The sequence below is a fragment of the Babylonia areolata genome, chromosome 28 (assembly GCF_041734735.1).
Source record: "Babylonia areolata isolate BAREFJ2019XMU chromosome 28, ASM4173473v1, whole genome shotgun sequence".
NCBI lineage: Eukaryota > Metazoa > Mollusca > Gastropoda > Neogastropoda > Buccinidae > Babylonia > Babylonia areolata.
Genome location: NC_134903.1, coordinates 11004190 through 11030890, shown reverse-complemented (window position 1 = coordinate 11030890; position 26701 = coordinate 11004190). Strand labels below are relative to the sequence as shown.

Below are 26701 nucleotides of genomic sequence, written 5' to 3'. Positions count from 1 at the left end.
AGTCCAAAAACGGGCCCCCTTTTGTTTTGCAATATCTTGTTTGTGTTCCTATCACACCGGTCTCGTGGAGATTATTAATATTATAGGTTAATGTGTGCACGGACGTTTTTATTCATTCATCTGTCTGTGAATGTGAGAAGGGAGAGCTGAAGAGAGTGTGTGTGTGTGTGCGTCAGTGCCGGCTTGTGTGTGTGTGTGTGTGTGTGTGTGTGGTGTTTCAATTTCAGTTTCAGTGTTAAGGAGATGTCAAAGTGTGCACACTTATCCATATTCGCTGGCGCTACACCATACTTGAGTGTCGCGTGAAACTTGATGCTTGACGCCCCGTGTGCCGTGCGATGGGCTTTAGATATAAACGCCTGATTTACACTCAGTGGTCATACCCGAGTACCTTGGTTAAAATAAAACACTGATGAACCAAAGTGATAGAAATGAATAGATAAATAAACAAATAAATGAGTAAACATAAATAAATGAATAAATAAATAAATAGATCGATAGAAAAATAAATTAATTAATTAAGATACAATAAAATTAAAGGACACAAAACAGGACATAAATGGATTCAGAATAAACATGCATGGGTGACGTTCACTATCTAGCGAGTTTGTGCACACACCCACACTGACAATAACATGCATGACGTTCACATGCAGCTGACTCGGTGTGCAAATAGCGCCAGCGCACTGCCGGCATGCGTCGCCCCGCGTACACACACACACACACACACACACACACACACACACTGAAGGCGAAGATAATGTTAGAAGAAGCATCACACAAGTTCTTTTTTGAAATATGAAAAATAGTAAAAGTTTAACTAAAAGTCCCGGTACAGATGGTGTCACCGTACTAAGCCTGTGGTATTTTTCCATGTTGTTTTTTTTTCAGTCAGTTGGAGACTTTGTAGTTCGCTCATTGTTTGTTTGTGGGTTTGTTTGTTTTTTTGTTGTTGTTGGTGGTGGTGTTTGTTTTTTGTTTGTTTTTGTTTTGTTTCAGTTGTTTTTGTTTCACGGTTCAGTGTTTTTTTTTTGTGAAGTGTGTGTGTGTGGACGTACTCGATGGTGTGTGTGTGCGTGCGTATGTGTGTACCTATGTATTTGTGTGTATATAAATTGTGTGTGTGTATGATGTGTGTGTTTATGTCTGTTGGTCAGTGCAAGTGAAAGGGGGTGACTCTCAGTGGTCACCCTTACTCTATGCGCATGCGCACTGATGACCGCATCGTTAACTTGGACCGATTCGACAGACACGTTAAGACGAAGTCAACAATCGTGCTGATCAGAAGAAAGTTCGATTGCTAGATCTGTCAATAGACGGACTGGAAACATGACACTAAATCCATTGGCCTTTCCGAAAGGAGTTAAATACTTTTGTGAACTTTGTCACAAAATTGCGTATTACCATTGCACTCAATGCGATGTTACATATTACTGGTAAGTTTGGAGAAAATATCATTGACTCGTGACAGTGGCATTTAAAACATTGTAGAAAAATTTCTCTCTTTGTTACACATACACACTTTTTTCGAGGACTGGACTTGAAAGAGCGACAAAATATTGTTTGCTTAACATATGATTAGCGGTACCCTGAACCCTGAAATTTGAACCTATAAAATAATCCATGTCTCATTCTGTTTCTGTCTCTCTCTCTCTCTGTCTCTCTCTTTCTCTCTGTCTGTCTCTCTTTATCACTGTCTCTCTCTCTCTCTCTCTCTCTCTCTCTGAAACTTAACTTGGGTCATAATTTGAAAATGATCAGAATTTAGATCTAAACATTAAAACCTAAAATAATCCATGTCTCATTCAGTTTCTCTCTGTCTCTGTCTCTCTTTAGTCTTTCTCTCTGTCTCTCTCTCTCTCTCTCTCTCTCTCTCTGAAACTTAACTTGGGTCATAATTTGAAAATGATCAGAATTTAGATCTAAACATTAAAACCTAAATGCACTTTTTTCAGTGAAATTAATGTGTAACTTGTAAGTTAAGTTCACCATCAAGCTTAGCATTGTGACAGTAAGAATGCATACATTTCTTTTTCTAGAGGAATACTTAAAAACACTGCTGGGAGTAATAGCTTTTGTTCCCAGAGGTTTCAGTAAATTTTGCTCAGCAGGACTAAATGAAGCTCTTTTAGTGTTCACACACACACACAGAGCTAGAGATCTCCTGTCCTTTTCTACATATTCAATGTTCTTCTCAGCTGTAAAGAACATCAGCACACAGACTGGGAAGCTATTCATGAGAAGATCTGTGACAAACTCAAACTTCTCCGCAAGCCTCAGCCCATCATTATTAACAAACACATGCGTGAGAAAAGAGATGCTGATATCGCTGAGGAAAAGGTACGTATAGCTTATACTTTCTTCTACCAGTGTGTGTGTGTGTGTGTGTGTGTGTGTGTGTAACATTAACAACTGTAGCAGTAAGTAAGCCCATTTCATTTGTAGCAACAATAAAAGTTTGCATATTGTATTTAGTCAATTGAATTAGCAAGCCAAAGGCAAATGTTTTGTATCTCTACTTGGCTCTAAGGTTTGTATTGTCTTACATTTGTGCATGTGGTGTGTGTGTGTGTGAAGGTGATCCAGCTGATACAGGAGATGGGGCCAGACATACCTCATACCTGTTGTTTATTTTTAACCATTAATTCAAAACTTTTTGTTGTTTATTATATATAATCATTGACTGCTCTATTTTTTTTATTTTTTTTATTTATGTTGATTTACTGTTCTGATATTGTGACAGCTAGACCAGGGCGGTCCAGTTTACACACAAGATGGACTTGACCTTCCTTTCATTTTTTTTTAATTTTTATATTGATATCATATATTTCTTTATTTCATTTATTATATATATATTTCATTTGGCATAATTGATAAGGCAGTGCATGGACTTCTGATCCAGTGTTTATCAGTAATCAGTGTTCAAGGCCCCATTTTGGCTTCGTGTTAGTGTCCTTGGGCAAGGCAGTGTACTCCAATTTTTCTTACTCCATGCAGGCGTGAATGGGTACCTGACTTTGGTTGGGGAAGGTTAAAACAGCGGAAGGTGAGGATTGGGTCTTGCCTTCTTAAGCTGAGCTCTAGACACTGGATATGAATTCCACTGCCCCTATCAGTGTGGCTATAAAAGATGATCAATCAAATCAAATCAAATCAAATCAAAAACACTTTATTAATCCACATGGAAATTAAGTTGTGCAATCACAGGCTCGTTGTAAACACTGGCATAAAATCATCATGCGCAACATAAGAAGAGATTAAAAACTAGTGAAATAAGAATTCCCAATAGCTGACGATATACTAAACACCCCCCCCCCCCCCCTCACACACACACACTCATGTTAAGACAATAGGGTACTGCACAACACTATTTACAAATGAAAACATCCAACATAAAAAGGGTATAGATTACTAAAACTGACATGCGCACACGCACGCACGCATCCCCCCCCGCACCCCCCCCCTTACCCCCCCCCCCCCCCACACACACACACACACACACACGCACGCACACACACACGTTAAGACCATAAGGTATTGTACAACAATACATTAATAAAAACATCAAGGGAATAAATCGTATATATAAGTAAAATGCACACACACACACACACACACACACACACTCATTCACACACACACTCACACACACACATACAACATATGCATGCACATAACATATGTCACGCCAATAAAATTAGTACATTAACCATGGCTGGCATCTTTAACTATAACCTTTAAACCTGGTGTGAATGGTACTCAACTTTGGTAGGGGAATGTTAAAAAGTGGAAGAAGGAGCTGAGAGGGTTGGGTCCGACCCTCCTAAACTGAACCTCTAGACATAGTGAACATGATGTCACTCCCCCAACATATATGGGACCCCCTCCCCCCCCCCCCCACCCCCCACCTTTTTTTTTTTTTTTTTTTTTTAATTGAATTTGATTCATTGCTTTATTTGTTGATCAATATTTATTTTCCCCATATGTTGTGACTGCAACAGAAGCAGCTGGTACAGCTGACAGAGGAGACAGGCCAGACCTCCCTGTTATTTACTTGGCTGTTTATTGATTAATTGAGAATGAATGCCACCCATGTTGTGACTGCTACAGAAACAGCTGACACAGGAGGCAGGTCACAGCAACCTGTTGTTTACTTTATTTGCTGTTTATTGATTGATTTATAATTAATTTCCCAACGCTAAAGAAGCGGTTGAAACAGAAAAACCCATACCCGTTTTTTACTTAGCTATGTATTGATTGATTTATGATTAATTTCCCCATGTTGTGACTGCTACAAAAACAGCTGACAGAGGAGACAACCCAGAGCTACATGTTGTTTTCTTAATTTGTTATTTATCGATTATATGATAAATTATAAATCATTTCCCAACACTGTGACTGCTACAGAAGCAGCGGAAACTGAACAGACTCACCTGTTATTTACTTAGCTATTTATTGGTTGGTATATCATGAATATTCCCAACATTGTGACCAGTAGGTGCAGCTGAAACAGACAGACCTACCTGATATTTACTTAGCTTTGTACTGATTAATTTTTTGATGAATTTCCACATGTTGTGACTCCTACAGAAAGCGCTGCCAAAGGAGACAGGCCAACCTACTTGATATTTACTTTATTTGCTTTTTATTGATTAATTTATTATCAGTTTCCCAACACAGTTGCTACAGAAGCAGCTGAAACAGCACAGACCCACTTATTTACTTAGCTATTTATTGATTAATTTATACTGAATGCCCCCCCTGATGTGACTACTCCAGGAGCTGCTGACAGGAGACAGGTCAGACCGACCTGTTATTTACTTTATTTGCTATCTATTCTGATTTGCCATTTATTCCCAACATTGTGATTTCTGCTGAAGTAGCTGAAACAGGACAGACCTATTATTTACTTTGCTCTTTATTGATTGATTTATCATGAATGTTCCCAACATTGTGACTGCTAGGCACAGCTGAAACAGTACAGACCTACCTGTTACTTACCTAGCTATTCATTGATTACCGGTAATTTATAAGGAGGAAGGTGGTTGAAGGTTCAGATGCTCAGCTGCCAATATAGTTGACAGTTTGTGAGGTTGTGGGTTTGAATCCCGCTCTTGCCCTTTCTCCAAAGTTTGACTGACTGGAAAATCAAACTGAGCATTAAGTCATTCGGAAGAGATGATAAACCGAGGTCCAGCAGTTGGGTTATGCTGCTGGTCAGGCATCTGCCTAACAGATGTAGTGTATCATATATGGATTTTGTCCAAATGCAGTCATGCCTCCTCAAGAAACTGAAAGTGAAACTGATTGATTTATACATAATGTGTTAAACAAAAGATTTATTTTTTGTCCCAATATTTTGAATTTATTGACTCAAAATGTGAAAAATGAAATGTGTCTATCATTAATATGTTACAAAATCAAAATGTCTTGAAGTCCTGTTAGTGTAAGCCCCATTGGAAACAGTGTGTTGTCATTCTGCAGTCTGTACACCATTATAGAGTATGGTAATTAAATCCCACTCGTATGTGAATGCATCGATTACCAATACTTCTTCCCCTCTTTTTCCCATGCATACATGAATGTATTTGCAGCCACCCAACACCCCCCACCCCACCCCCCCACTTTTTTCCCCCACCCCTATGTGTAATTTCTTCTCTCTTTTTGTTAATATAAAAAACCAGGCAGTTGAATGTGGTTGCTTCCTATGTGTTTGTATTGAATAAAACAAGTTGAAACACACACACACACACGCACGCGCGAACACACACACACACACACACACACACATATATATATATATATAATGTTCCCCATGTGGTGGCTGTTGCCTGTAGTTCAAAAAAATATTTTTTGAAAATATGTATGTAATAAACAGAGTTTAAACAGGCTTTAATTTTCATAAGAGATTTAAAGAATGAAAACATCCTTGCTTGCAAGCGCTAAATGTAATGGAGTGAACTGAGTGGTAGGGATGGTTTATTTATGCTGTGATTTTAATTTGGATAAAATATTTAAAGAATTAAAACAATTTAAAAGAATATGAGTATTCTTGGATGAATAATTTTGGATCTGGCCTTGATCAATATATATCCTGTCATGGATCAGAATCCTGTTGTGGATCAATATCCTGTTAGCGACACCAGTTGTGTCATGAACCATGACTGGGTGGTATATAAAAGGGGCTACAAAAGAATTACTCCAATTAGACAGGATAAAAAAAAGTGAAAAGATAGAAATCTCCTCGCACAGGCCAGGTGCATATAGAGGTCAGTCACGAAAAGGGTTTTCTATTGTTTTATTTTACAATTGTTATAAGTAAAGATGAAGAGAAGATAAGAAAGAAAATAAGAAGACAGTGCAGTGATGTGGTGAGACACTGACCTTTGGGCCAACACACACACTGACACACACAGGGTTAGTGGTCAGCTAGCTGGCTATCACCACAAGGAGGCTCAGGCGAAAAGTGACCAGTGTTCACATGCTTCGCCTAGTTATGCAAGTCACACAAGCTGCAAGGATCATGCTGAATGACTGCAAGCAAATCATGTCTGTTGGGCAGAATATATGAATAATCTGTGTTTGTTGTCAGGTGTTTCATGATAGATTTCTAAATGATTCCTGAACCGATTTGCATCAGATTGGTTGCAAAACAAAAAGCTCAATCAACACCACTTTTCTTTTCTTATGTGTATAAAGTGTTGATTATTTCAGATGAATTTACAATCTTAATTTAAGTCACCTTGAACTGGTCAGTTTTAGCAAGTTCATTGCTGAAAATTACAAACCACGTTTGATCAGTTTAACATAGACAAGCACAGATGGTATAAATTTAAAGATGGAATTGTGACAATTCTGCCAGTATATGATACTTGTAGTTTACTGATCCAGTGAAAGAGATATTTATTAGAATAATGTGTGTCACAAACACACATTTCAACTCGGCCCAAGCCTACTGGCTGTGAAGTGATTGGCGTTAAGTGTTGACAATGAAAATCGGCTTTGTATCTTCTAAGTGCCTGTCTATTCTCATCTAAACACTATAATAGTGTGGTTTTAGTCTCCAACAAGCGATCACATTATCGATATAGACTTGAAGATTGCAGCATTATATGTGACGATGGAAGAATATGACGTAACCTTAGCATCAGTTGTAATCTTTACACTGACGAACGATTAAACTAAAATCAAATATGCTTTTAACTGATTTAAGTGTGTGTGTATATAAGCACAACAGACATAATCTGGCAGTGAATGATTCATAGATTTAGTTTAATAAATGTTTGGAGCATTTGTTTAGAATGGGCTTTCATTTACAATTGGAATGGTGTCACACATTATGTGTGAGTCATTGAAGACCAGCAGGTTGGCTGCGAAAAGGCATCTGCTATTAGGCTTGTGTGTGAAGCACTCATCGTAGCCAGCTGAGCGCTTGGCTACACACACACACACACACACACACACACACACACACACACACACACACACATATATATAGTATACATAATGTTCCCCATGTGGTGGTGACTGCTGCCTGCTGCTACAGAAGCAGCTGATCAAGCTGACCCAGGAGACGGGGCTGACATACTTGTACCATGACCAGCCGGCCCTGGCCCTGCCTGCAGCCCTGCAGAGCCTCAACTTCTCCATCATGCTCTACGGCCCAGACTCCCTTGAACTCATGCCCTGCCTCCTCCTCCTGGCCAAGGCCAGCGTCGGTCGGTTTGTGTCTGTGTCTGTGTGGGTCTGTCTGTGTGACTGTGTGTGTGTGTGTGTGTGTGTGTGACTCTGTGTGAGTGTGTGTCTGTGTCAGTCTGTCTGTCTGTCTGTGTCAGTGTGTGTGTCTGTGTGGGTCTGTCTAACTGTGCCTGTATGTGTGTGCGACTGTGTCTGTCTTTCTGTCTGTCTGTCTGTGTGGGTCTGTGTCTGTGTGATTGTGTCTGTCTCTGTGTGTGGCTGTGTCTGATGTGTGTTTGTGTGACTGTGTCTGTGTCTGTCCATGTGATTGTGCCTGTCTTTGTGTGTAACTGCGTGTATAACTCTGTCTGTCTGTGTGACTGTGTCTCTGTGTGTGTGTGTGTGCCTGTCTGTCTGCACTTCCTGCCTTGTGACCTCCTGATGGCTGAGGCTTTCATCGATCTGTCTGTATGTGTGACTGTCTGTCTGTCTGCCTGTCTGTCTGCCTACCTTGATGTTGTATGGCCCTGACTCTCAGCAGAGATACTGAAGTATCTTGTGCGATGTGGCAGAGATGATAAAGCATCTGGTTTCTTGTGCTGTGTAGCTGAGATAATAGAGTATTGTATGCTGTGTGTCAGAGATAATCAAGTATTTCATGCTGTGTTTCAGAGATAATAAAGTACCTTATCCTATGTGGCAGAGATAATGAGAAGATAAGAAAGATGTGCTGTTTGTCAGAGATGATAAAGTATCTTGTGTTGTGTGTCAGAGATAATAAGTATCTCATGTTGTGTGTCAGAGATAATAAGTATCTCATGTTGTGTGTCAGAGATGCTAAAGTATCTCATGTTGTGTGTCAGAGATGATAAAGTATCTCATGTTGTGTGTCAGAGATAATAAGTATCTCATGCTGTGTGTCAGAGATGATAAAGTATCTCATGTTGTGTGTCAGAGATAATAAAGTATCTCATGTTGTGTGTCAGAGATAGTAAGTATCTCATGCTGTGTGTCAGAGATAATAAGTATCTTGTGCTGTGTGTCAGAGATGATAAAGTATCTCATGTTGTGTGTCAGAGATAATAAGTATCTCATGCTGTGTGTCAGAGATGATAAAGTATCTCATGTTGTGTGTCAGAGATAGTAAAGTATTTCATGTTGTGTGTCAGAGATAATAAGTATCTTGTGCTGTGTGTCAGAGATGATAAAGTATCTCATGTTGTGTGTCAGAGATAATAAAGTATCTGTGTGGCAGAGAAAATAAAGCAGTGCATTCATTTCTACTATATTGAGGGCTTGGCATGGGAAAGTAGGGCCCAATCCTCTTCTCCTGCTGTTTTAACGTTCCCCAGCTGAAGTCAGGTATCCATTCACACCTGGATTGAGTAAGAAAAATCTGAGTGAAGTGTCTTTCCCAAGAACACAACACCATCCCCAAACGGGGTCTCGAACCTTGATCACTGGTGAACATTGAATAAGCCTGACCAGTTCTGCCAGTTCTAACCAGTTTTGTCCCGTCTTAACCACCATATGATGTGGGCCTAGTGAATTTTTTTAGGTCCAGTTTCCATTAGGCTAACTCTGGATTTCTTGTATGTCTCAAAAAATTATCTGTGTCTCTTTCATCTTTTGTGTCCCCTCTTTAACTTCACTTGTACACTATAGACTATAGTCAGTTCACTTTTGTAAAGCTTACAGACAGTTTTAATTTTGATTGGTTAATTGTTCTGTGCTTCTTCTTCTTCTTCTTCTTTTTCTCCTCCTCCATCAACTATGTAAACTCACTGGTGCATCACACAGAAGAATTGTTCACCAGATTCCTCCAGGTCTGTCGATTGTGTGCCAAACCCTTGCTCTCTACAGATGCTTATCCTGTTTTCTCCTCTGTTACCCTCCTTCAACAGTTCCCTGGATCATTTTAGCAAGGCCATTGGATCTTGTTTCGAGGCCATACCAGCATAGCTTTCTTTTCTTTAACTGACGTTAGGAGATCTTCCTAAGGTCCAGTGTGCTGCTTGATGTGCTGCGTTGTTGTGCGCAGTTTGGGGCAAGCTGTCTCAGGCAAAGGATTACCTTGGTCGGGCCAGCTGGATGTTGCTGAAGACCCCTGATGCTCCGGCAGCGATCAAGAGCAATCTGCACCGGGTCCAGGGACAGCTGTATGCCGCCAAAGGCAAAGACGCTGAGGCCCTGAGAGAATTCGCTGAAGACGTATGTTTGTGTGAATGTGTGTGTGTGTGTGTGTGTGAGTGACTGAGTGAGTGTGTGTGTCTGTGTGTGAGTGTGTGTTTGTGTGTGTGTGTGTGTGTGTGTGTGTGTGTGTGTGTGAATGTATGTTTGTGAGTCAGTGCTGTTATGTCGCTGTGTGCGTGTGTGTTGGTCAGTGCCATTGTATTTAGTCTTCTTTCCACGGAGCCAGTGACTGTTGGTGTGGGTTAGAAACAGATGATATTAACCCTTTCACCGCCAAGCTCACATTTATGCACAGGCTGTGGTAGAGAACCCATGTAACTGAAAGGTGACCATTCATTGGTCTGTTAACCATGAACCTACTGCTCTTAATGTTCGGTGGTAGGATTGGCAATACTTTCAATACATCACAGGGGGAATCCCCAGCTATTCTAAATTGACTGGCGGTGAAAAGGTTAATGATAATAAAGAATGAAAATACTTAGATTACGCTGAATTTTGTGCAGAGACAAATTAAAGCGCACTCACACCAGTCATTCACACACGTGAATAAGTTTGATTCTGAGGGATGAAGGACAAAACAGATTCATGTACACAGAACGATAGAGACAATATTGACTGGAAAAAAAGAAGTAGGAGTGGAGGGGGTGGGGGCGGGGCTATTTAGGGAAGTTTTAAGGCTAGTAATTGTAGAATAGAATAGTAATGTGAAATGTAAACAACAACAGTTATAACAATATCTGTATGGTGATGATCATGATGATGAAGGTGTCAACAATTCAGTCAGAATTTCGCTCTTTTATGTAATCATTCATTGTTGATAGCAAAAGAAGAATTCAAGTCATGGAAATGAGGTGTTGTGGCAATAAACATCTGATACATTGATCATATCACTGATGAAAACCTTCAAGCAGTACATTAAACCATATGAAGGTTTGCTGACATGATTTAAAAAAAAACAACAACCCCAGAAAGCTATGTTCAGGCAGGGCTGGGGCAGACACAGTTATGATTATATTCAATCGTTGATGGTGCTTGTGATAGTGATCTCATCCAGTCATCGCAGTACCGGTTATGTGATCTTACCCAGTCCTTAACAGTACCAATTTCAATGGTTTTCACAGTCACTCATGGTCAAATTTTGATGACAGATATACCAGGCGACGGTAGCATACGGGACAGACCACATCGAGACGAGCGGGGGCTACTTTCACATGGCTAACATATTCTTCCGCCAAGGCAGACGCCTTGTGGCGGATTCCATTTACCGACAGGTAAGCGGTTCATCCTCAGCTTGGTGTGACGTGATGTCAGCTGCAAAGGTCCAGACACCAGAGGGAAGCAGATCTGTACAGCAGCTGTGAACACTATGGTATGAAGTACAGGTAAGACAAAGATCATGTCAATAAGGCACACACCTGAAAAGTTTGATATCACCATCAACAGGCAGCTGCTGAAACAAACTACAGAGTTCAAATACCTAGGGAGCATAACAGTACATAGTGCCCCAACACCAAAAGTGGTTTGGTCGCCTGTCAAGAATGCCAGTTTACCAGCCAGCCCTCCAAGCCTACAGCACAAAGTTCTCAGGCTTCAAAGCCAGAGGAGGACCACACCAGTGGTGGATTGATGGAGTTTCAGACTCTCTCCACGCCCAGAGCATGACGCTGATCCAGGCCTCCAGTCTTGCCACTGATCACCAACTTCATCTCCTCACGACACCTCCTCAATAGAAGCGGTCAGATAAAGTAAAGTTATTAATATTAGTGTTAAGTATTATTTGTGATATGATATGTGCATCATTTAGGTACTGTGGTAGGTCGCATGTATGGTGAGTGTTGTACTGTGTATCATTTGTGTGTGTGTGTGTAAACAAAAAATTAATGTTTGGTTGGATATCTGTGCAGGGTATGTCATGCATATTAAAAGTTTTTGAGTTTAAATGCATGTTTATGCATCAGTGTTTACATTCTACAGCATAGTTGAGCATGTTTTATATGGAATGGCGCTATATGAATTCTATTATCAATATCATATTTAATATCACTATAATTTTTTGTTGTTGTTGTTAGTTGATTTCTTCTTCTTGTTCTTTTTCTTCTACTTCTTCTTATTCACAGCACAGTGCAAGGTTCACACAGCTGCTTGCAGGCTTCATGATTTTTTTTGTCTCTTTGTTTGTGTGGTGAAAGATACTCAGAAGACAAAACCTTGAAATAAAAACAAGAACGAAAATGGGCCATGCTCAGTGAACCTGCACACACCCACACATGGGCGCACACACCGACACAAGCGTGCAAATGCACACACACACTCAGACACGCAGACACACACTTGGGCGTACTGTATTTACAACGCACATGCAACCGTTTGCAGTCCTTGAGACATGAAGTCCCAGCGCTCTCAACCAGCAAATGAATGTCCCCAGGCCCCCACACTACACATAAAAGCACACAAATTGACTATATTTTAATGTATTTACTTATTTGTTTGTTTTATTATTTTATTTCATTTTTATTTTAATGTCTCACACAAACCTAGGACAGGCTCTCAAAGCCTGGTCAGTGTGTTGGGGTTTATGCGAAAGTCAGGCATCTCTTTTATATATATATATATATATATATATATATATATATATATATATATATATGTTGGGGTGTTTTTTTTTTATTCAGCAGATGTAGCATAGCGTATCAGGATCTGTTCGCACATTCTGACACACTCCTTGAAACTGAAACTGAAACTGAAACTTTGTATGCAGGTGACAAACATGTGGCATGCTTACCTGCACCGCATCTTCATGTATCAAACCCGCCCAGCTCCAGTGCCCCAGGGTGTGGGGCCAGGGGTCGTCATAGACACAGAGCCTGTGGTGCCGGGACTGAGTAGGTGGACTTTTAAAGTTTCTCTTCTCAGTAAACAGTACGTAATCTTCTCCGGTAGGAGACTAGAGATCTCTCCACTCTTCATCTGACTGTTACCTTTGCAATACCTTATTTGTCTCCAGTACATGAATAGATATCTTTGCTCTTCCTCAAACCGTTACCTTTACAATACCCTATTGTCTCCAGTAAGAGAACAGATCTCTCTGCTCTTCCTCTGTTTCCTTCACAATACATTATTGCCTCCAATAAGAGAATCGACTTCTCCGCTCTTCCTCTGTTACCATCACAATACATTATTGCCTCCAATAAGAGAATAGACGTCTCCGCTCTTCCTAAGACTTTTACTTTTATAATACATTATTGCCTCCAATAAGAGAATAGACCTCTCTGCTCTTCCTCTGTTACCATCACAATACATTATTGCCTCCGATAAGAGAATAGACCTCTCCGCTCTTTCTAAGACTTTTACCTTTACAATACCTTATTGTCTCCAGTAAGAGAACAGATCTCTCTGCTCTTACTCTGTTTCCTTCACAATACATTATTGCCTCCAATAAGAGAATAGACCTCTCCGCTCTTCCTAAGACTTTTACCTTTACAATACATTATTGCCTCCAGTAAGAGAACAGATCTCTCTGCTCTTCCACAGTTACCTTCACAATACATTATTGCCTCCAATAAGAGAATAGACCTCTCCGCTCTTCCTAAGACTTTTACCTTTATAATACATTATTGCCTCCAATAAGAGAATAGACCTCTCTGCTCTTCCTCTGTTACCATCACAATACATTATTGCCTCCGATAAGAGAATAGACCTCTCCGCTCTTTCTAAGACTTTTACCTTTACAATACCTTATTGTCTTCAGTAAGAGAACAGATCTCTCTGCTCTTCCTCTGTTACCTTCACAATACATTATTGCCTCCAATAAGAGAATCGACTTCTCCGCTCTACCTAAGACTTTTACCTTTATAATACATTATTGCCTCCAATAAGAGAATAGACCTCTCTGCTCTTCCTCTGTTACCATCACAATACATTATTGCCTCCAATAAGAGAATAGACCTCTCTGCTCTTCCTAAGACTTTTACCTTTACAATACCTTACTGCCTCTAATAAAAGGATTGAATTCTCAGCTCTTCCTCTGTCTGTTACCTTTGCAATACTTTATTGTCTCCACTAGAAGAATAAGATTCTCAGCTTTTCCTCAAACTGTTACACACACACACACACACACACACACACACACACACACACACACACACACTCACTCAAACTCATACACATGCATGCATGGACACTTGCACTGAGACAGTATAGTGTATCTTGTGCCGTGTTATTGAGATGATAAAGTAGCTTGTGCTGTGTGGCTGAGACAGTGAAGTATCTTGTCCTGTGTGGCTGAGATGATAAAGTAGCTTGTGCTGTGTGGCTGAGACAGTGAAGTATCTTGTCCTGTGTGGCTGAGATGATAAAGTAGCTTGTGCTGAACAGCTGAAATAGTAAAGTAGCTTGTGCTGTGTGGCTGAAGTAGTAAAGTAGCTTTTGCTGTGTGGCTCAGATAATAAAGTAGCGTGTGCTGTACAGCTGAGATAGTAAAGTAGCTTGTGCTGTGTGGCTGAGATAGTAAAGTAACTTGTGCCGTGTGGCTGAGATGATAAAGTAGCTTGTGTAAAGTAGCTTGTGCTGTGTGGCTGAGATAGTAAACTATTTGTGTTGTGTGGCTGAGATAGTAAACTATCTTGTGCTGTGTGGCTGAAATAATAAAGTATCTTGTGCTACAGGGCAGAGGTAATAAAGTATCTTGTGCTATGTGGCAGAGGTTATAAAGTATCTTGTGCTATGTGGCAGAGGTTATAAAGTATCTTGTGCTATGTGGCAGAGGTTATAAAGTATCTTGTGCTATGTGGCAGAGGTTATAAAGTATCTTGTGCTGTGTGGCAGAGGCAATAAAGTATCTTGTGCTATGTGGCAGAGGCAATAAAGTATCTTGTGCTGTGTGGCAGAGGCAATAAAGTATCTTTTGTCCTGTGCTGTGAGGCAGAGATGAAGTACTATGTACTGTGTGCTGTGGGCAGAGAATCTGGAGAAACTGGAGGGTCTCACGTTCCTGTCGACCATCCACGAGCTGCGGAAGGCGCAGACCCGCTGCCCAAAAAGGGAGATGATGCTGGTGTGCCTGACACTGGGCATGCTCCAGTTCATGCTGGAAAACTTCAATGAGGTGATCTCCCCTTGCTCTATGGACACGTTTTTTGTTGTTGTTTTTTTGTTTTTTGTTGTTGTTTTTTGCTGCCCAATCATCTGCACCATTTTCAGTGGCATTACCCTCACACTGCTCATTCCAAGTCCCCCATACATCCACAGCCATACCCCAGGTTTGCCTGTCGCAGTCCCAGCATCAGCAGTCCACAGGGAACTGTCCGTGTTAGGTTGTCAGGAGGCCAGCCTCAAACACCAGGGGAGACCCTGCACAGCTGTTGAGTCACTTCATTTCATGGTGATGCTCAGCAGTTCCCGTTCTGATTCAACATACTATAGACACTACCTTACAAAGACCCCTGCTGACAACAGTAAACACTTGGTTGCAGAGCTAGTCTGAGTGCAACATATTTTATTTCAGTTATTATATCAAGGCAGAATTTTTGATTTAGAGATCTAACAGCATGCAACACTGATTTCGAGTCTTCACAGAGGAGAATTTGTATATCATTTTTAGGAAGATTTAAAATGTGATTCAAGGCCTAAGTATGGCAACTAGTTCAGCAGTAAAGATGGAATAATGTTTGCCCTAGTGATACATTTTTTCATGGCACAATTCTGGGTGGGTCCACAATTCTGGGTGGGTCAAAGTGCCCTTGTTGTGTGTGGTCAGGCCAAGGACCTGGGGTTGAAAGCCATGGTGCTGGGGAGGCAAGACCCTCACAGCGAGCTCTCACGTCAAGCCATCCACTTCCTCAGCATCTGCGAGACCGTCAAAACCCGCGCTTGAGGGACTCCGGACAGGCCAGCACTACTGTGCTGTGTGAGGCTGTGTCCTCAGCTTACTTCTTCACTCAGTAACAGAGTTATGTTGGACTGTGTGGGCGTGAGGAGGAGGAGGATTGTTGTGAACGTTTGAGAGATATTATTGATCATATTCATAGGGGTGCAGAATAATCCAGATTGTGAAAAATAATTTGCCAACTGCCCAAAACCATGCAGGTTGTATCAGGGAGCGTTTATTTACTTATTTATTTATTCATTCATTAATCTGTTTTGCTTATAGCCCAGCGATCACACAGGGACAAATTAGGGCTGAAAAAAATTGATTGTAAATACTGGTCCTGTAGAACCAGAAAACATGTAAAAAGAAACATTTGGACGTGAAACAGTAGGCACAAGTACAGTCACTTGCATGCTCAGAAACCTAGGATATACCTCTGAAATGGAATTTTCCATGATTTTTCATGGGAGGAGTTAAAAAAAGCTGTCCTGACAATAAACATATATTATTTGTTATACTAAACTGTAAATGGTAACAGGCAGCTCACACGTCCTGTGCGCAAAGAAAGAAAGCAGCATAGTGTGAGTGTCTAATCATCAAGTCCAAATAAATATTCCAGACTTTCTAGAGGAAATTCAAGTGTAAAAAGCCAGAAACAGGGCGATAGAAAAGATGAAGTTTCTAGCACATCCATTTCCAGAGGATAGAGATACTGCATTTACTGACAGAGCCTGGGCATCGTAATAGGGCAAAAGGGCTTGGCACTACCATTATGTCTGCACTCATTTTTCACAAGAGAGAAAAACATCAAGAGAGACGCACACGATCTGGATCCTGTTAATGGGAATGTACGTTTGTTGATTGAGGGTTGGGGCTGGGAGTCTGCGAGTGTGAAATGTTACATATATGCATTACCATGTTTCTGTCTGTGTGTGTGTGTGTGTGCGCGCGCATTTGCATGCACTTGAGGGGGAAGGGGGGTGGGAGGGGGTTGCACACAAGTTTTTATTTTATTTTCAATCATTTGCTTTCTATGCATCTTAGGTCTGAGCAGCATGTTGGGTTTATGTGTTGCTGGTCAAGCATTTCCTCCTCTCTTTTTTCTTTTGCATTTGCTCCTCTTTTTTTTTCTTTTTTTTTTTTTTTGTAATAGTATATGTGGTGTAGAATACACGGATCAGTCCTCACACTTGCTTTGACACCTACTTGAAACGGAAATTGAAAATGACTTTGCATACGTTCCCCAAATTGGACGGTAGCGTTACAATTAAGGGAAGCAAAGAGTTGGTGGGAAGGGTAGACGATACCATATAGTGTGTCCATATTAACGTTTTAACACGAAAAGCCTTCCTGGCTCACGTGTTATTCCTGTTCATGTTAAAAAGAGAAAAGATAGACTGGTAGTAAAGGTGTCACATTGAATGTACAAAACACCAGTGTTTTTACACATGAAGTGATTTTTTTTAAATTATGTTTTAGATGATTAAGATGATTTTTTAAAACTAATGTTTTTGATGAGTGAGAGGTTTAAACATATATCTCATTGTATGTATATTTGGATTGATCTCCCTTTACATTGCAGAATTTTTGCTGCTTCATGGAAGACAATGTATGTATTGCAGTAACTTTTGTACAAAGAATAATTTTTGTCATTTTGACAAATCAGTGTGTCCGTTTGTTTTGTTTGAGTTCACGTCATTGTTAAGAACAGATTTCCTTTGGAGTTATGACAGTTTTTTTCTTTCCATTCCGTATCAGCCTTGAGTGTTTTCTGTTCAACACAAACAGAACCCAGGCCAGATCTCAGTACCACCAAGTTTGCTTAGCGTTAAGAATTTTCCCAAGTCTACGCAAATTCCATTCACTATAGACAATTCTTAACACTTCGCAAAGGTGCTAAGATTGCTCATGCCCCCCAAGCCCCTGAATTTTGCATGTTGGCATAAGTGTTCATTTTGATAAATCCCCATTGCTCATGCATACACCTAGTTGTGCTGGGATTCAAATCCCAGCAATAGTGATCATTCCGCTGATGTGTCCATCAAATTTTGATTTGAATGAAATGTCTTGTTCAAAAACCAACTGAAAAGAAAGAATGAGACAGATGGAAACACACACACACACACACACACACACACACACAAAGCTTTACCACCTCCGACAGTTTTCTTTACACAATCTGCAGAAAGCAGGGTCAGTTCTGATCTATAAAAATAATATTGGTGATGATAATATTTATATAGCTTTTAATCTTGAGCAGAGGCAATTCGCTTTCACACAAGCCATGCACACAAATGCATTACTCTGATTCAGAGGGATGCGAGTATGATAGTCAGTCATGTGTCTTGACTATGACCATTAGAACAGTAGAGGTGGCAACTGCTGTCCCCACTATCTGGGCTAGACTTCGGTAACAGTGGAGAGTGTCTTGCCCAACTTACATCCCCTCTGTTTAGACCAAGAGGGCTTTAGGGACAGTTGGCGCTGGGAAGATCCCCAGAACAACTAGAGGGATGAAAGACCAAACTTTGAAGTACATGTAGACGGGCGCAATAGCCGAATGGTTAAAGCGTTGGACTTTCAATCTGAGGGTCCCGGGTTCGAATCTCGGTGACGGCGCCTGGTGGGTAAAGGGTGGAGATTTTTCCGATCTCCCAGGTCAACATGTGTGCAGTCCTGCTAGTGCCTGAACCCCCTTCGTGTGTACACGCAAGCAAAAGATCAAATACGCACGTTAAAGATCCTGTAATCCATGTCAGCGTTCGGTGGGTTATGGAAACAAGTACATACCCAGCATGCACACCCCCGAAAGCGGAGTATGGCTGCCTACATGGCGGGGTAAAAACAGTCATACACGTAAAAGCCCACTCGTGTATATACGAGTAAACATGGGAGTTGCAGCCCACGAACGCAGAAGAAGAAGAAGAAGAAGTACATGTAAAAAGAAAGCGATAGAAACTGTAAACCAGAAAGGTGGAGAGATAAGCGGAGGTTTTCAGGCCAGATGTCAAAGAGCCAAGTCCAGAGATTTGATGAGAGAGGGAGCTTGTTGTAAGGTCCAGAGACAAAGAGCGATGACCAGCTGTGGAGTGAATCTAGGTCTCTTTCAGTACCACTTCCCTCTAATGCACATACACACACACGCGCACACAGAAATACATGCACGCACAAACACACACACAAGGCTGTTTTGTTGTCCAGTTTATTAAGGTCAGAGAATAATCACTCCATGACCAACACATACTGTGCAGTAATACATTTCTACTCCTACCCACTGAAAACTGAACCTCCTCGCCACAGTCACAATGTTTAACTGTGTCTACTAACTTTGACACTTGCTGAAGTTGAATTCGTTTTGTTTTCTTTTTATTTGGTTGACTTTTTCCCCCTTTGTTATACCAAGTACAGGACAACCTCAAAGTGAAAACTCAATGAACATACACTGGTTGGGTTTTGGGTCAGTACCTGTACTAACACAGATTGCAGTCTACATCATCACCATTTTACAAGTACAGGTTTGAACTGTTGAAATATCATCAGTCTAGATCTAGCCTCGACTTACAGAATACTACTCATAACTTTTCTTTGGTCTTGTCTTTGTCTTTACCTTCACTGTCATTTTCAGTTGAAACAGTCCCTGAAGACAGACCAATAATCTGAAACATCTTATCAAAAGTCTAGTTTTATAACCTACACTTTTTAGAAACTTTCTCCATTCATTTTTTTTTTTTTTTTTAATAAACAAATTTGTTCCTTTTTAAATTGGCCGACAAAGCTGAGCCACTGGTTACAGCCTCTTGTACCAGTCTGACACGGTCAAGACGTGAAATGCCTTTTCTTTTTGTCTTTTGTTTTGGTAACAGTTTTATCTTATCTTGTATTCCAGATCCGTATACATATATAATGCTAACTTTTCAGATATTTCTTTTAATTCTAGATATTTTTCTCCTTTTCTTTTTACTCCAGTTCCATCACAGTTTTTCTTCATCTTATGTTGCTGATCTGTATATACATTTTTTCCCAGAGCTGTTCTGTATTCTACAATCACTGAGCTGTTAAATGAAGAAATGGTCGATACAGTTGCATGGTATGAAATGTAATAAAATGCATCAACCTCTCTATATGAGCACATTTGTTTTGAAAAAACAACAACAAAAAACCACCATAATTTGAATAAACAATGAGAGCAAACCCAAAAATGATGATTCACTCCGTACAACACTCCATATTACACTAAAATGAATAACAGACTTTCTAAAACAATTACCAGACCTAAACGTGTACAAAAAAACTCACTGTTCACATAAGACTGAAGCTCAGATCAGAATGACTCAAATGCTGTTGGAGGAATGAGCAGTCTGCAACAGATCCACTTTTTCAAACATTCTAAAATAAACAAAAACAAAACATGAGTACTTGTCCAACATCAGAAAAATACCTTCACAACATGAACTCAACTCTCCTGTGGTCACAGTGAATAAGGTACACATACTGCACTAAACAGTGTGAACAGGTATATGCAGATCTACATATCCTCAATGTAAATGCATTTCATAAGTACAGTTACACAACATTTTTGGAATACATTACACACAGAGAGAGGGGACGTTTATGCCTGAAATATTTCTTTCAGGAGAAAAAAAATCAGTCAGAGATGAAATTTCCATTCTGAAATGATTTTTTTAACAGGAAGAGTTTTTCATCAGAAATCATTCTCTGACAAAGTCAGGGGCTTACTCAAACAACAGAAGTCTTCAGACTGCTTCCACATGATCTAGGAATGCTCCTTTTATTTGAAAGCTGTTCCATCAAAACAACTTCAACCTTGCTAAATCCTCTCCCCACGCTCCCACGACAACCAACCGCACGGGTACACTGACCTGTGTCCTCAATAAAAACAGTTGCCAACATGGAATTAGCTCAGAGACTTAACCCCGAGTTTAAAATGATATCAGAGGGAAGATTTTGTTTCTTTTACAAATTACCAAGTCTGGTACCCAAAGATGTCGTTTTCATCCATCTAATTCTGCAGCAAACGTTATTATCAAAGTCCACAAAGCTAGGCACAAAAACGCCCCTTGCGAGGAAAACAGAAAAGTGTCAATAAGTGTAGAAAAAAATAAAACTGATGTAAAAGAAAATTACCACAATGGCAGAAGTATGCGACTAAAAACAAAACTACTTAAACACTCATTTCAACATACAGTCATAACAACATACAAACTGTCATACAAGCAGTACATGTTAACAATGTTCATTCCAGTTCAATAGAAAAAAACAAAAGCAAAGCAAAATACAACCATGGGATTCCCTGTACACCTAACTACGACCTAGCGACACTGGACCGAAACCTGAAGCACAAACATGTCTGACCGTTCCCAAAAGAACAAAACTTGATAAATCAAGGCATAACAACTGTTAAAGCGAACAGGTAAGTGTGTCAGAAAAACACAAATCATGTGGGGATAAATCATGACATGTTACCAGGACTAAAAAAATGTTTAAAAAAAAGAGAGAGAGAAAGACAATAACACATTTTTTTTGTACTGGCAGTACAATCATTCCACATCCTTTAAACATAAAACAACTACTGGTACACTATCTCCAAAGGTCCACATTCAAGTCTAATCTCAGGGCCTTTCCCTTTTCACCAACTCATCCACATAGATCTAACAAAGCCTCTCGTCAGATATCTGCCAACAAATTCATTGCCTTTTTCCTGAACATGACAACCCTTCTTCAAATGAATCCATTTCCCCCCCTATCAGAAACAATAAACGTTCATTTGTCCTTTGTCAGGAATGTTGCTGTTCAATAGATTTTACAACACTACTGAAATCTTACCACCATCATAAATCACCCCTCAAAACGTGCAACAGGTAAAAGAACCAGCACGTGAACAAATGCAACACAGTAAAAAATAAAATGAGTAGGGTGTGGAGAGCAAGCTGGGCTGCGTTCATACAAAACACGGACAAGCGCTGATGACCACTGAGGGTACGGACAACAGAAAAACATGCACAGCAAACTGCACCTTGTTCCCGATGGTGACGCATAAGCATTTATTTTTAGCATGGATGACCTACGCATTTTTTTTTTTTTTTTTTTACAAATGTGCATGCATGCATATTTTTTTATCTATCTGTCCATTCAATGGAATGAACTATCATGGAGTTTCAATACTTTGAAATTGCATTACTTTTCCTTGATGAACACTGAAACATGGACGATTAGAGAGCTTATCACAGAAGTTCAGATTTGTCCATGTGTGTTTGACAAAACTACCAAAAGCCATTCCAGTCAAGAACCTGGTGCTACAGCATGGAAACACATAACTCATTAACCAAAAAAATTACCTCTCCAGTTAAAAATCTACAATGTTTACACCCTCCCCCTCTCTTCCTCTGAATTTATCTCATTTTATTTGTTTATGTATGGTTTTACAACAACTGATGTGTCTACTATACATTGTTCAGACCTGGGAGTAGTTCATTTTGATCAAAAATGATTCTTGTCACAATGAGCGCACTTTCGAAAAACATATGATCTGAAAGTCACAGAGTTGTGCCATCCCCCCCACCCACCCCATCTATTTCTCACTGTTTTGTTGTGTGAAGTAGTAACAATTTTAGGTCTAAAGATGGACCAAAAACATGTGTGTCTTTGCGTCCATGTTTGGTATGAACGCAACCGTGAGGTGAAATTCCACAGACCCGAAAAGAAAACGATGCGAAATTTCCAGGCGAACCTTGCGCTGAAATTAGAAGAAAAAAACCAAAAAAAACAAAAAAACCGCAATATCCTTTTCATCACTGCGTGAAAATCAGATCCAACATTTGCACAAACTTTGCTGCAGAACTTTTTTTCCCCCCAGCAAGGGAGCTTAACTTTTGACCTTACCAAGTGCACTTTACCAATCTTTGGGCAGATCCCTTCTTGGCTTAGGCAGTGTTTTTGTTGAAGTCCCCCTCCACCCACCCCCAACATGTCCTTTACTTGAGCACATTCCTCCTTGTCAGTCACTTGTATTTCCTGTAGAGATCTCAGTGAAAGCCAGGCTCCCTGATCAGGTTGTCGTTAACATCCTGCTGCCACCTGAGCTTCAAAATACTGTCCACCCAAATTCCATGCTTTCTCTTCGCTTCACAATTCTTCTTCCACAGCAACTTTGACTTCTTTCAGTACTTTCTGTCTATACTAGATTGCAAGCGTTGATTGTACTGGCACCATGACATCAATCAAAACTGGCAGGTATATTTTGTGTCCATGGATAGACGGCTATTTTTTTCTTCGCCTGTAAATATCACACAATTTTTTCGCATGTGAATTTTGCATCATTTTTTCGGGTCGATGGAAATTCACCTCAAGTGGAGCTTTGAGTACCAACACTGAGGGCGAAAAAAAAAAAACCTGTCACAAAATGAGCCCCGATCATGATTGCTCCTCGCGGTCGGCTGGCCTTAACAGCGCGTCTCGTACAGGCCACTGCGGCCGATGTAACGCACCCACTTGATGACGTCATGGTCACTGTAGTTCATCTTGGACTCGAACACCTTCAGATAACGTACCTTGAACCCAGAAGGGGCGAACGGCACCTGCACACCAGAAAACACAAACACCAATGCTCCATTTTTATGACCTGCACACCAAAACAATCATTAATGTTTCATTTTTATGATAGGACATGCAGGCCAAAACACACATTCGATTTCTTTTTTATGACAGGACCTGCACGCCAAAAAGGAAATTTTCTATCTAAAATTACGTTTAAATAACATACTTACCGTGACCCAACTAGTGCAGACTCCGGCAGGGGTCTGACATTCCTGTCCTGTGCAAACTACTATCCGCCTATGCGGAGAAAATGAGAGAACTACGGCCGATAACCTCCCGGAAGTAGGTAACGTCCCCTTTGTCCCCCTGGTTATCGCCCTCTTTTGACGGCAATATGCCATCAGCAGCGCAGCGAGCAGGGAGAACAGGAAGCGGGGAGGCCGGGAGGGTCTTAAATTTGGGTCACGGTAAGTATGTTATTTAAACGTAATTTTAGATAGAAAATTTCCTTTTAATCACACATACTTAACCGTGACCCAACTAGTGCAGAATAGCGCGACAAGGTGGCGGGCTAGCCTGTTCTACTGTCTGTGTGCTGCGATAGCCTGCTGTGCAACTACCACAGAAGCGATGCCTCTTGAGCCATCATCCCGCAGGCGTGCGACGTCTCTCAGGTAGAAGTCGATGAAGGTGGCAGGATTTTTCCAGTAGGCGGCATCTAAGATGTCTTGTAGCCGTATTGAGTGCGCCAGGGCAAGAGAGGAGGACCACGCTCTGACTTCATGCGCTCTGGCTGAGGAGGCATCGAGTCTCAAACCTACGTCTGCATATGCACCTTTGATCGCATTGACTATCCATCGAGACAGCGACGTTTTGCTAATGTCACGTGGATGGTCTAGGTTCCAGCTAATGAAGAGGCGTCGCTTGGACGCTCGGAAAGGACGCGACCTTTTGAGGTATATGCGTAGGGCCCTGACCGGGCAGAGGAATCTATCCTCGTCATCATGGGCTAGAATGGAAGAGAGCGGTTTGATGAAAAGAATGGGAGAGGGTGTATCGGGAGTCTGATTTTTGGCAAGAAATTCGGGGAGGAACCTAAGTGAGATAGATCCGTCCGGCTCAAAGGCTATATCCTGTGTGACGCCACTGAGGGCATGGACCTCACTACAACGTCTGCCTGAGGCGAGTGAGACGAGAAAGAGTGTCTTCATTGAGAGTAGCTTGAAGGGAGCTATAGCAAGGGGTTCGAAGGGTGCCTTGCGGAGGTATTGTAGTACCAGAAACAGGTCCCAAGAAGGGGACCGAGGGGATGTACGTGTGTGGCTGAGGGAAGCCCCTCGGACTAATGCCCTAAGCAGGGGGTCATCTGAGAAAGAGGGTCCGCCTAGTTGCCGAAGAGTGGAGCTGATTGCAGCGCGATGGACGCGTACTGCAGAGGCGGAGAGGCCTTTGGAGGAGGAGAGGAAAGCGAGAAAGTTGGCGAGGTCCATGTTGGATGGGTGTGTGGGATTGACTGAGTGGGTAGAGCACCAGGAGAGCCAGCGATTCCAGTGTGCAGAGTAAACGCCTTGAGTGCCTTTGCGATGTGACCTGCATACGAGGTCGGCTGTGTCATCAGAGGCGCCTAGTGCTGACAGAGATTCCCGCACAGTAGCCAGGCGTGTAGGTTGAGAACCTCTGGGTTTCCGTGGGGAATGCCTGAGCGGGGCTGAACTAGGGAGTGTCTGCCGATGTGAAGGCGGAGTGGGGGGACGTGAGTGAGGTGGAGAAGGTCGGGAAACCACGGCTGTGCTGGCCAGTGGGGTGCGATGAGAATCAGGACGGCACTCTCCAGCCTTGCCTTTCTGAGGACTTTTCCCATGATTGGCAGTGGGGGGAAGGCGTACCCCGAAAGGTTGGACCAGCTGATCGACAGGGCGTCCACGGCCCAGGCCTGCGGGTCTGGGACTGGGGAGACGTATGTGGGGATGCGGAAGTTGAACCTTGTGGCGAAGAGATCCACATGTGGTTTGTGCCAATGGTCCCAGATCGGCTGAAGTGTTGAGTGTGACAGGGTCCACTCCGTCTGAAGCACTGTGTGGGATCTGCTGAGGTAATCTGCTAGAATGTTGAGCTTGCCTGGGACATGTCGTGCTGTCAGGTGGATGTTGTGCTCCTGACACCAGAGGAGGACTGTCTCCGCATGCAGGGACAGCTGGTGAGAGTGAGCTCCCCCCTGTTTGTTCAGATAACATGCTACCGTCGTGTTGTCTGTGCATAGCAAGATCGACCTGCGCGAAACGTGGGGGAGGAAGTGCTGGAGGGCAAGGGAGACCGCCTCCAGTTCCAGTTTGTTGATGTGCCATGATTGCTGCTGTGGGGACCAAGTCCCCGACGCTGTGTGGTTCTCCATGTGGGCACCCCAGCCCATGTTGGAGGCATCTGTGTATAGTTCTGCATCTGGAGTTGGGTTCGAGATGGGAACCCCGGCGTTGAGCCATTGCATGTCCATCCAGCGCTGGGTCGACTGTGAGAACCATGTGCCTAGAGGAATCTGGGTGTCCCACGTCTGAGAAGACTGGGACCACCTGTTCTGGAAGTGGCGCTGAAATGGGCGTTTGTGTAGTCTGCCCAAGGGGACCAGTGCAGCAAGAGACTCCATGAAGCCCAGTAGAGAGGCAAGCTCTCTGGCTGACGCCGAGGCTGCCTGTGATAGATGAGAAAGGAGGCTGTGTAGCCTGTGGAGGCGAGGCATGGCCGGACGTATGGTCATTGATACCGAATCGATCACCATACCCAGGAATTCGAACTGTTGAGAGGGCTCCAGTTCCGATTTGTCTGTGTTCATCAGAAAGCCCAGTGCTTGGCACTGGGTCCTGACGAGGTTGAGGTGATGCTGGCAGAGGGCCTTGCTCTCTGCGAGGATCAACCAGTCGTCTAGGTAGACCCTCAGGCGTATGCCCTTGCTCCTGAGGGCCAAACATAGTTCCCTGACCACTCTGGTGAAGACCCACGGGGCTGGAGCCAGGCCGAATGGAAGGGCTCTGAACTGGAAGGACTTGCCTTCCCATGAGAAGCGGAGCCACTTGCGGTCCCTGGGGTGAACGAGGACATGGAAGTAAGCGTCTGTGAGGTCTATGGAGACTGCCCAGTCGCCTTGTCTGATGGAGTCCCTGATTGACGCAGGTGATTCCATGCGGAATGATTTGTGCTGGAGATATCTGTTTAGGGGCGAAAGGTCTAGGACTGGCCGCCATCCGCCGGATGTTTTGGGAACGACGAAAATGCGGCCGAAGAAGCCCGGGGAGAGAGGAGGAGCTTCTTCTATGGCCTCTTTGTGGAGAAGAGAGAGTATTTCGTCCCGCAGGGCTGAGCAGGCTGTGTCGCCCTGAGGGGGGGGGAAGGGAGGAGGAGAGAGAGTGAGAGGTGCCT

General features: G+C 42.1%; 2 protein-coding genes across 4 annotated transcripts in view; one reads left to right on the top strand and one right to left on the bottom strand.

Annotated features, from left to right (window-relative positions):
• Positions 1–4: 4 nt before the first annotated feature.
• LOC143302050 (zinc finger MYND domain-containing protein 12-like) lies at positions 5–16623 on the top strand. 3 transcript variants are annotated; one of them, XM_076616541.1, is made up of 8 exons: positions 5–132; positions 2199–2340; positions 7547–7718; positions 9719–9888; positions 11019–11141; positions 12629–12752; positions 14829–14974; positions 15626–16623. In XM_076616541.1, the coding sequence occupies exons 2-8, from the start codon at positions 2302–2304 to the stop codon at positions 15740–15742; spliced, it is 891 nt and encodes a 296-aa protein (XP_076472656.1). In that variant the 5' UTR covers positions 5–132; positions 2199–2301; the 3' UTR covers positions 15743–16623. The 3 variants fall into 3 exon arrangements, with proteins under 3 accessions (XP_076472656.1, XP_076472655.1, XP_076472657.1); XM_076616540.1 differs by lacking the exon at positions 5–132 and having other exon boundaries at positions 1738–2340; XM_076616542.1 differs by lacking the exon at positions 5–132 and having other exon boundaries at positions 1738–2340; positions 7547–7722.
• Positions 16624–18924: 2301 nt separating this feature from the next.
• The window catches only part of LOC143302132 (AP-2 complex subunit mu), a 30745-nt gene continuing 22968 nt past the window's right edge, over positions 18925–26701 (bottom strand). Inside the window, exon 11 of the mRNA XM_076616683.1 lies at positions 18925–23331. Within this exon, the coding sequence (XP_076472798.1) occupies positions 23197–23331 (135 nt within the window). The 3' untranslated portion in view covers positions 18925–23196. The remainder of the gene's footprint in view (positions 23332–26701) is intronic.

Coding starts and splice junctions, on each gene's coding strand:
- LOC143302050 (XM_076616541.1), top strand. CDS start 2,302: ATGCGTGAGAAAAGAGATGCTGATATCGCTGAGGAAAAG. Junction 9,889..11,018: donor TGAGAGAATTCGCTGAAGAC/GTATGTTTGTGT, acceptor TTTTGATGACAG/ATATACCAGGCGACGGTAGC. Junction 14,975..15,625: donor TGCTGGAAAACTTCAATGAG/GTGATCTCCCCT, acceptor GTGTGTGGTCAG/GCCAAGGACCTGGGGTTGAA.